General features: G+C 33.6%; 1 protein-coding gene across 1 annotated transcript; it reads right to left on the reverse strand.

Moving 5' to 3' along the window:
* Nucleotides 1-4,410: 4,410 nt before the first annotated feature.
* Nucleotides 4,411-10,866, reverse strand: LOC149563075 (beta-galactosidase 2-like). The gene is made up of 14 exons (XM_089828064.1): nucleotides 10,852-10,866; nucleotides 10,043-10,155; nucleotides 9,870-9,936; nucleotides 9,658-9,750; nucleotides 9,350-9,370; nucleotides 8,938-9,026; nucleotides 8,615-8,720; nucleotides 8,433-8,520; nucleotides 7,686-7,831; nucleotides 6,954-7,057; nucleotides 6,121-6,230; nucleotides 5,825-5,934; nucleotides 4,697-4,807; nucleotides 4,411-4,563 (listed from the first exon to the last, which is right to left on the reverse strand). The coding sequence occupies exons 1-14, from the start codon at nucleotides 10,864-10,866 to the stop codon at nucleotides 4,411-4,413; spliced, it is 1,326 nt and encodes a 441-aa protein (XP_089684190.1).
* Between the last annotated feature and the right edge of the window lie 504 nt (nucleotides 10,867-11,370).

Genomic DNA, 11,370 nt, shown 5'->3' on the forward strand with positions numbered 1-11,370 from the left:
ACATCTCAACATATTTTTTGCATTTTTTGTTTGTATTTAATGTGGAGTGAGCCACAACGATGCCTGTATTTGAAGTATCAAGGATGTATCACTAATATTTCAAAATTTACATTTTTTAAAGCTTCACAAGTGTACTATTAATTATTAACAAGTAAAATTTTTCTAGAAAAGAGTTGAATATCAATTATATCATTTACAAGGAACATTGATGAACTTGCTAGAATGTCATTCCTTTCAAAGTTTTTTGAAACCTGGGAGACTAGTTGCCCCTGCCTCTTATTTATTTTCATCAAAACATGGAAGACTTGGTGGACTGCTTACAAAGCTAAAAGTTGTCACTTAATTGTTAGAATTTCACAGCTGAAATTATTAGATGTTGCAGACTTGCAATATAATTTTGATAAAAATGCACGTTTGATAGTCACTTGTTATCCTTTTATGAGGTCTCAAGTTAGTATGTACAAAAGGCAAACACAATTATTCAAAGATGTTAGTTGATTTGTTGTCAAGCTACTTTTCATTGTGCAGATGACAAGCATTGCATCTTGACAGACACATATTGCAATGGAACTGCAGGGTCACTGCTAGTTTTTCGAAGAGACAAGAATGCCCAGAACATGAAACATATAGGCCTTAGCCACATGAAATAAGACCCAAATTTGAGCACAAAACTTGTAAAAAAGGACCTAAATCGGATCCAATCCAAACATGTTGCCTCAAATCTACAAGGTAGATCCTAATCGGTAAGGTGATCCCAAATCCAAGCTCTAAGCTTGTTGATAAGAGAGGTCATTAGTAAAAAAACATGCATCCTCAGAGGGATAAATTAGGTCCTAATTCAATTAAATTTCAAGAAATTTAGATCCTAGTTGAATGAGTGCTTTAATTGGGACCCATGGCCCTAAATCTAAGTTTGTATTAAACTTATAGCTGCTTCTATCAACCATATGGACCTAAATCAGGCCTTAATTTAGATGAGGCATGACATAAATTTTCCCTCTAATTGAACATACAGTTCCAATTTCAAATGCAAGGGCCTGATAATGAAATGTGTGGCCCATTATTTAATGATTGGCCCCAATATCCAAACATGTGGGCCTCTAATTGGGCCCAGATCTGAATGCATTAGGCCCTACCATGAAATGTGCGATCTAGAGTTTATAAATTGGACTAGAAAGAAATGCATTAGGCCCCAAATTGTCTAATGTGTGGACCCAAGGCCTTAGATCTGCCACCTTGCTCAAGAAAATAGGCCTAATGAGGCCCAAAACTCAAAAAAAATAGACCTTAAGAGAGAAAGAAAGAAATGAGCAAGCAACTATAGGAAAGGGAGTTAGAAATGCTGAAAATGTTGAGGCACGAAGGTTGGCATAGTTGAAAGCTGATACACAAGAAATGACACATCAATCCAACTTCATCTCTACATGGGAGAAAATTGGAGACACCAATCTTGGGCCATTTGACATGAAATTTTATAAGTGATAGAATGTATGGTGTCAACTAATCCAAGGTGATCAAGATGATCATTATGAGTGGCATCGCACAAGCAGTGGTCTTCCCTTCTATACATCAGTGGATAGAGTTAGTTTTAGAGATGGCAAAAAACTACACTCTAACCACAAAACAAGTCCTCATCGAAGGGAAATGTTGTAGCTCCACTCATAGTGGATACCATAAGAGATTGATTTTAGTAAAGATGAAGGAGATCTCATTTTGATGCATGGTCACCTGGGCATGTCTAGGGGCTGTTTGGAGGAAGAAGAGATTCTTGGCATATGTTCTCAATGGACTCCAGCAATGACCATGCATGGTGCAATGAACCCTGGTAAGAGCATGAGAGGAGAGTCATTTAGACTCATGAAGATCAAAGTGATCTTGAAAGATTAAGAGTTAAATGTAATCGGATCTATGATCCATCTTTGTATTTGATGTTTTGATGCAATGAAGCCTAAAACTATAAAGACAATGCAATAGAGGTAAATGGTATTGAAAGATTAAAATGCACCTAAGCTATCATTAAGGGTCATTTTGTGGATCCTAGCCTAGTTATGGGATTTAAAGACCTATATGGTATTGGACCAATGTAATATGGTCTCTAAAAGCCATTAAATATTGTAAAAGCACTAAAAGTGCTCAAAAGTTGTACTTTGCCATGTTGGCAATTTAGGTCTAGTAAGGCTTGTAAGGGGTTTAGGTGTCTTTGGAAGGGTTAGTGAAGTTATAAAACCTTTGAAAAGGTTAGTGAAATGTATTAAAGGCATATATGATTGTAAGTTGTCAAAGTTGACACTTTGTGTCAACTTAGACAACAAATTTTAGTTTATAACTGACTGTTACTGTTACGGTTAGACAACAATGGGTATTGGCCTTGTTTGGCAATTTAGTGGAAGGTGGTAAAGTTTTAAAGGAAATGGAGAGTTGGTGTTTGGAATAATAAGACATGTAATAGACTCTGGAAGCAATAAAAATAAGTTTTTTCTCTATTAACTAGCTATTGTTCCGGTACAGTCATAACCAATACCTCTAAAATGGTAGTTGAGTTTGGCTCTTGATTGATAATGATGTAGTAATATTAAGGAAGTTGTGTCCTATTCTTTTCATGCATTTTATTCCTTATTTCATAGTTTTTAGGTTCAAATAATCGGGTTGGTGTTTGTAAGACAGTGATTGGTAGAGCATAATCGGGTTCAGATTTGAAGTTTTCTACAATGTGGCAACTCCTACACCCTCTGTGATCTATGTGATTGGTGGAAGATTTCCACAACATTGTACATACTTGTATATTATTATTTTTCTACAGGAGAATAGAGAATCTTGGTGGAAAAGCAGTGTTGAGTATTTATTTGTTGATTGTGAAAGAGCTTGTGTGAGCACCAGTCAACATGAATGGGCTTTCCTTCAAGGATAATGATATTTGGTGAAGGAATATGTATTGAGAGGACATTTATGAAGTGTTGGTGTAGTCTTTTTGTTTTGGTGATGTTGTTAGAGGTCGCATTGAACAAGCCCTAGTTTAGTGACCCTAGAACCAAGGGTTTGGCGGCAAATGAATTGGATGGCTAATAGAACCTTGGAGATTTCAAAATATCTTGTTTTATGAGCCCTAGAAAGACTCTTTCAATGTTTGGGGATAGGAGGATAAGTGGAACTATGAGTTTCTTTGAAAATGGGAGAGAAGTAGGCCTTGTTAGGTTTTACTAGGGGTATTGGATCTTGGGTATGATCCAAAAGAGTTTATATTGAAACTTAGGGAGGATGTATAGATCCCAAAAGGGTATCTTAATTAGGTTCTAGTTTCCCTAGTTGTTTGGGAAATATTGGAGAAAAACCCAAATTAGTGATTGGGATAAAATGAACCATAGTTGTTAAGATGAACCATGATAATTGTATCATTCATGGGATAAAATGGGGTTGTAGTAGAAATCATCTCTCTTTGCAAAATCTCATGTTTTAAATATTTGACTGGAAAATTGCTCTTACCTAAAATTTCTAAGGAGTTGGCTTATTTCTGAATCTCCCATAAACAAAGGCTTCATTCGGGACATTTCAACATTGGTGGTGAATTCAAGTCCAAGTTGAAAAAGAAAAGACATTTACATAAAAACTAAGCAACCTTGTCTAGCAAGAAAAGATATATAGAGATTTCTAACTAAAATTACAAATTGATGCTGAAAAACTTAAACCATAAGAATTGTTCTGTAGAATAATAAAACAAATGATGATAGCATACATTTCTCATTTCCAGGAAATTCTAGTGCTCAGTGGCAGATTTTTGTACCTGCTGAATCATGTTGCACAAAATTATATGGAATATTTGATTATTTAATATAATCTGCATGCATTATGCAATCATATGATTCAATATCTTACCTAGTTGTACAATAGACAAATGATAAGAAAATTGACAATGATTTATGATTTACCAAGATGTAGAATATGAAAATGCCACGATAGTCAAGATTGATCTCACAAAGTTTAAGAGGTGCTACTTGATAGCTTGACTTGTTTCAGAGGCAGTCACAAAAGGATCAAATGCCCTGGAAAGAATTCCATTACTGTAATATACCTAACACTTCCCTTAACAAAAATAATATCTGCTACCAAATTATTCCAAATCCAAGCAATCAAATTCAAAATACACTAAGCCAACAGGTTTCCAATTGGTTGCAACCAGGATCAAGGAATATGATACCTAAAAAACAAAAATTATTGTCTATCAACTACATATTCCTCTTAGTAGATCTTTCTTTGTTTTTAAAGCTCTTAAATTCAAATTTTACCACAAAATTTGTAGTATCATCCATAAACTGGCATCAAGTAGAAAGTTGAACACAAAAAATATAAGAAATCTCACCAGCGTTGAGATAGCTGGCCAAAATTTTTAGCACATTTCTTTGGACGAAAAGTTCCTTAATAGTTGCATCCATCTAAGAAGACACCATTGACATGATAAGAAGGCCAATACCGTCCAATATTTTGACCATTTACCCATGCTTGGCCTTTACCCATTGTGCTCAAATCCAATCCTACTGGATCTTCACTAGCCGATGCATCAAATGTTGCCTGTATAGTAATAATTTAAATTTTAATGAAAAATGTTAAACAAAGTACACAAATTGTAACTTTGCAAACCTTTTTATGGTTCCCATGGTTGCTGATACAATTGTAGATTTAACATTTAACATCAGGAGCATACCTTGTACCATGTTAGTGGTTGTCTCTGAGGGACAACTACTCCTTTCATCCATTCAATAGAGGAATGCCCATCTATTGTATGGAGATCCATTGATTCACCTTTCAAACCAACCTGCATGCACAAAAAATTAGATATGCATATACATAGAAAAATATTACAAAATGAGCTGGAGTTGTATTATCAATCATAATAAATCACGAGATTCCAAACAAGCATTTCTCCTAGAAATCTGTACCACACATTTGTAATCCATTCAATACCATTCACCCTTTTACATTTGAACTCTAAAAAAACATCCTTTATGTCAAAAACTAATGCTCATATTCTTGAATATTAAGGAAGAAACTTAACTTGTTCTAGAATTTGAAGAGAAAAAAATTAAAAGACACCTAGGTCCATTGGTCATAGGTAAAATGTGTAGAGTCATCATGTTATTATAATTTGCGAAGACATATATAGAAAAAATATGTTGCTGTTGGGATGTTTGGAAAGAAAAATAATCAATTTTAGTTCAAATTGTGATATATTAAGCAAAGTACAAATATCACCAGCTTAGCAGGAAGACACAAAATGACATATTTGATCCAAAATTGATGACTTCAATTGTGTTTTATTACTTATCTATTTGTGCTCTCAAAAACATGTATCATATCTAAATAATTTAATCCATAATTAAAAATTTAAATGTATATAAACTATTCTTTTCTTCTCCAAATTATAGTATCCTATTTAAGAAAAAAAAATAACAAATTTGCATTAACATGGTTCATACCTAGTAAGACCACTTTTGTATCGACAAGTCTCGTGTTCCCTCCTTAAAGCCACTAAGGGTAAGTGGACAAGAATCCCTATATTCCAAGATTCAAAATGGGGTCCAATATTCTGTAACATAAATAGATAAACCAGGAATTAGTATCTAATGTGGAAAAGCATTATACTATTATAGTGACAACCAGTAATATTATATCTGATTTCATTTCACTTAAACAACTAGTGACTAAATTCTTATACATGAAATTAGACATAAAACAAGATACTAACATCACTACACCTACTATTTTCACTTCTACATCTGCCAAATAAGACAAAAATATAGAAGCAACTGCACATATGTGGTTTGAAACAAACCTGTAAACCAACTATCATACTCATGAGCGCAATTATGTTTGTTCCAACCCTAAGCTTCACATCGGATGGATATCTCACTTTAGGGTTTTCCTTGCTTCCAAATTGAGAGCCTATCAAAAGCATAAATCCAACATGAAAAGTCCTCCCAATCCTCAATTTCTATGTCTCAACATCCAAAAACCAAAAATAAAAACACAGACCAAACTAGCAATTATTAGTCCACTTTGATTGTCTGACTTAGTATCACTAAATTAGAAAACACACTCTGAATTCAGGGATGTTGGATGATCTTATACCTGCAAATTCTCCATTGATGAAAACATGCAATGAATCACATACTGAATCTACAGAAAGAACTAAAAGACCACCATTCTTTATGAAAGGCTCATCCTCACCAACTTCAACACTATACCATACATGATACAACAAATGTATTAATATGTGAAACTGCCAATTTGTGCCTAGCAAAAGAAAACTCTTGGGTTTGAATTGATTCAAGATTCTTGTTTAACAAATTAGATTCATTTTCAAAAAACAAAGTTACAAACTAACCATATGACTATTCATCAAGTAGTCTTCCTATCCACAATTCAACATTAAACATTTAGAATTAGGAGGAAGCATTAAATAATAGATCTACTTGGAAGAAAAAGGAAAATAATTGTTTATGATTTCCTTAAATATTCCTTTGTTATCAAGAGTAACATGTTAATATTTAATGGAGTCAAAAACTTAAATTGTTAAAATAGAAGAGCATTCAGAGCTCAGATACAATCAATATGGATACAGTAAAACAAGTCAAATGTGAAGCGTAAATGAGAAGCAAGGAACAACAAGAAAAATATTTCCAAAAATGGAAAATATACGAATGCAAGACACTGAATTAAATATTTTACAAAAAGCATAAGCATGCAAGAGATCAACTAAAGTTATCTTGTGATCTATGGGTTAGAACAAAATTAATTTTCTAACCTTTCTAAGATACAGTTACAAATCTTAACAATGTGAAAATCGAAACCAACAAAAAACAATCATTCTAATTAGTAAGAATGTTTGATAAAATATTCACCTTGGTAACCATTTAGAAAACTATAGCATTAAAAAAAGATGTGGAAAAGGTATATCTCACCCCGTAGTGTACCACAAGTAGTTGGTATTATCTCTTGTAGTGTTTATCTGCTCCATCAAACCTATTGTAGTGAGAGAGCTATCCGCATTGGAGGTAACATATTCCTGGAATGATTCCCAAGAAAATCCCTTAACAGATGTCATTTTCATTTGAGTTGTTTGGACAACAACTTGTCATAGAGCATGTGAATTTATTAGTGCCATAAATTCTGCAACTCATGTGCAACTGAAGTAATTCAAATACATTCTATCCATGTATAGAAGAAATATAATGCACTCTAGAAGAGATCATATTTTAATAAATAAATTTTGACTGTGAAGATGAAAAAATGTAGAAAATCCTTCCACATTTCTCCTTTTAGATAAGCATTGAGATTAAACAGTAACAAAGTTTTCATAGGCAAGTTTGAACATTTCATTTAAATAAGATAATGGCACCCCTACACTTATTATATTATTGAGAGAGGTTCCAGTTTAACAAAGAAGCACGACATGATTCAATAAATGAAAAAGTACAGAGAAATCCTGCACATTGCTCCTTTCAGATAAGTATCAAGATTAAACAATAATAAGAGTAGCAAGGATAATTCCAAAATATTCATACTTAACAATGAAACCCTCATCTTGTTAGGACTTGATCAAATAAGAACATGTAGATCATAGTTCAAAAATAAAGGGTGTAGATAGTCTTAATTTGTAAGCACATTGGCATTTTAAAGAAATTAACTATCACCTTGGCAGTATTGAACACTGAGTTTCTATAGTCAGGGAGAATGCTAATAGACCAAGCAAGGATGTGATAGTGTCGATTGTTAAAAAAGATTGCTGCATCAGAGTTTGCATCAAAATTTGCAAGGAAAGCAGCACAACTTCCACGCCCTGCAGAATACACATAAGACTGAAAAGACAATGTTGTCAGCTCATTGTGTTTATAATATCATTATCAACTTCTTAATTTTTTTTTTCCCTTTTTCAAATGAGACTTTAAAGTTCAATCTAAAAATAGTCTATAAAGTAGCAAACCAGTCAACATGCTCAACTTACTTGCTGATAAATGCCAAGAGAGTTAACTTGAGGATCACCACTAACTAAAGTAGCCTCACAAAGCTTTATAGTCTTGTATAATTCCTTAAGATGTCCCCACTTTGGTTTCCTCAGAAGCCTTGCAAAGAAAGGAAAAGAACAATAGTTCATGTTCTAATTCCTAAAGACTTTACAGTATTTTTGAGATAGAATAAAAATACCAAGCTCAAAACAATTTACATGTTTAAAAATACTGAAGATCCAACTGATTTAAATTTGACCCTAATGTAGCAAGGAAATTAAAGCAGGATATAAACCTCATCTTTTATAAAGATAAACAAATGTATTCCTCTTTAAGAATTTTATGTAATTCAGAAAAAATTTTCTGTTCCAGTTTGACACTGTTAACAAAGAAGAATATCAGCATAAGTCTTATCTCATGCTTGACAAAACATACCATATTCATCAATAGGTGCATCATAGTCATAACTAGTTGTAATGAAAGGTCCTCTTGTAGTATGGCCAAAATTTGTTCCACCATGATACTGCAAAGAAGAGAAACTGAATTAATATAAAAAATGAGGCCATATAAGAATGGCATGTGCTAGGATAACCCATTTGCTTCAAGGTGAGCTCTACCATATAATAGTTCACAAATGATCCTCCTTTCTGAATAAAGCAAGCAACTGCAAAGGTCAGATCTTCAATAGGTCTATGAGAAGTAGTACCCCCAAATTCTATAAACCTACAAAAATAGTAGATAGTGAACTTATAATTATAATGTTAATGGCATTCAGTGTATCCACTGGTTAAAACTTAAAAAAGAAAACACTTTACTATCATTTCTCAAAAAGCTAGAATCTGCAAGCCATCAAGGAGACCAACTGCCTACTTACTGCAAATAGCACTATATAAGAAATTTTCAAAATTCAATAGCATTGAGAAGAGGGAATGATCTGTACCAACCACTCCATGCCTCAGTCCACATTGATGGCTTGTAGGGTTTGTCAGGTACAAAGTTGTCATAGTAGAAACCGTTGCAAGTGTTAATCTATCAACAATATTCAACAAAAGGGTTGAAGTGTTGAATACTCAGATTATCAACACGAATTATTATAGGAACATAAAATAACATGTAGACACCTTAGAAACCCAAAAGCTTACATGACATTATTTACCACTTCTTCAATTGTTTGGATATGTGTACATTACATTAAAATACAAAAACTTAAATGCTAGGAAACTGAACTGATGAAATGGATTTAGTGTAATTGCAAGGACACAAGATAATTCCAAACTAACCATCACAATTGATAGAGGCATTATAGTCCCCAAGCCTCAAAATAGAAATGGGTTGTATGAAATAGAACTCACCACAGGATCTGGCGCATCATCCTATTTGCACATAACCCAGGGTACACCCGTATCCAATGCCATAGCCATTTGTGCAGCCTAGTTCATGTATGATGCCCCGGTAGGCCCAAACACCACTTCATCAGGTTTGTATTCATTTTCTACCTGTAAAGAGGATGAATTAGTAGGTTAGGGTATTCATTGATTCCATACAGATGTACACTTAAAACTCTTCTTGTTTCATTGATCTTTTGTAAGATCAGTGGCCTTAAGATAGAAAAAATTGCCTTAACACAGATTCATGGTAATGTTGTAAGAAACACACACACCTGAGACATAATAATAGGTCCACCTTGAGACTCAAAGAGCCCTTCACTCTTCATTAAGTCCACAACCTTTGATGTAAAACTTTGCATTGCCATCTGCAATACTCATCACTTATTGAACATGAGAAACTGGATCAAATATTATGCATTAAAATCCTGTAAAGATACAAGGCATTTATAAGTCTTAAAAGTGTCATCATTTCATAGAGAATCACCTTGAAAGGCTTGTTATCTATCTTGAAGCTGATGCCAGGGACAAACTTTAACCAAACTGGAAAGCCCCTGCAAATTGATCAATAACATTAATATCCACATTTAATAAACTATGTTGAGTGTTTGAAAGAACAGAACCTCACATGTAATATAGATCAGTTACAAAAAATTATACCCAAAATTCCATTCAGCACAAACATAAGGACCAATTTGAAGGCTGACATATAATCCTTCTTGTTGCACTATCTTCACGAACTTTACCAGATCAAATCTCCCCTCAACATAGTACTACAAAAGCAATAAAGCAATACAAAGTCAAAAATAACTTTAGTATCTTTGGAACCTACAACATACTATGAATCTAAATGCAACCCTATACAACCAAGTAATTTTAAGAAAAACCCATGAAATTCATTGGAGAGAATCTAGATTTTACTTAATAGGACTATGAGAAATGATTTGCATGCTATGGACATTAAAATTTGATGTAAATAAGAGCTCTTCGTAAACACTATGATGAGAAATAGTGCATGCATTCAGTCTGGTGGAAAAGATGCTAGAAAATGGAAAGCCCTCTGTCAATTCTTATATTATATAGTAGGCGGAATGACTGGCTTTCGATATATGTGCCAAGAGTGCTCACTTGTGGATCCAATGAATAGATAAAAACATTGATAGAATAAATTTCAAATGCTCCTCATTTATTACTGTATTCTCTTCAACATATAATGATCATTTCAACTGGTTAATAGAATAAACAAACTGTGCATAGTAGCTTTTTCAGCTAATGATTGAGATAAACAACAAACAAAAAAAAGGGAGCATTTTGGACATTCGTGAAAGCCAAATTTTTGGTAGCAAACAGAATACAAACTACAATGTGAGCACACAGCAGAATAGATCTACATAGCTAGAAGAAACCATCTAACTCAAAAGATAAGCAAGACATGGTGAACACAATGCTCTGCACAAACACACAACTACCAGAGTTAAAACCATTAAAATCTAATCCTCCATAGGCGAAACTAGACATAGAAAGTAAATCAAGATCCTTTACCTCTGACTAGTTTTCAAGGATCCATCCAAGTAGATGACAATTTTAACAGAGATTTTGGTATCCATTTTAAATCAAGGATTTGATAACTACCCACTAGCAATAATGGGGTTTCAACAGTTGATGACCTAGGAGAGCTAACATCCCTTCATCATAGTAGGGTTTGGATCCGTTTTCAACAGCAACCCTACCCTTTGTGAAAATTCATAGAAAATCCAAATGAACCCGTGCAAATGGAAATGAACCCACATGAAAGACATAAAGTGGGAAATGTTCTTTTGTTTTAGATGTATAAGCCCTGTGTTGGTCAAAATTTTGACCAATACGGGCATGGATTTAAAAAAAAAAAGACATTTTTCCTTGCTTATTCTGACCAATTTGACTCTATTTTAATAGATGGTCAAAAATTTTGGTCTAAAAATGGGGTCAAATGTACTAGTGTTGACCTC

The sequence above is a fragment of the Cupressus sempervirens genome, chromosome 4 (genome assembly GCF_028749045.1).
Source record: "Cupressus sempervirens isolate cs-2001-9-10 chromosome 4, ASM2874904v1, whole genome shotgun sequence".
Classification (NCBI taxonomy): domain Eukaryota; kingdom Viridiplantae; phylum Streptophyta; class Pinopsida; order Cupressales; family Cupressaceae; genus Cupressus; species Cupressus sempervirens.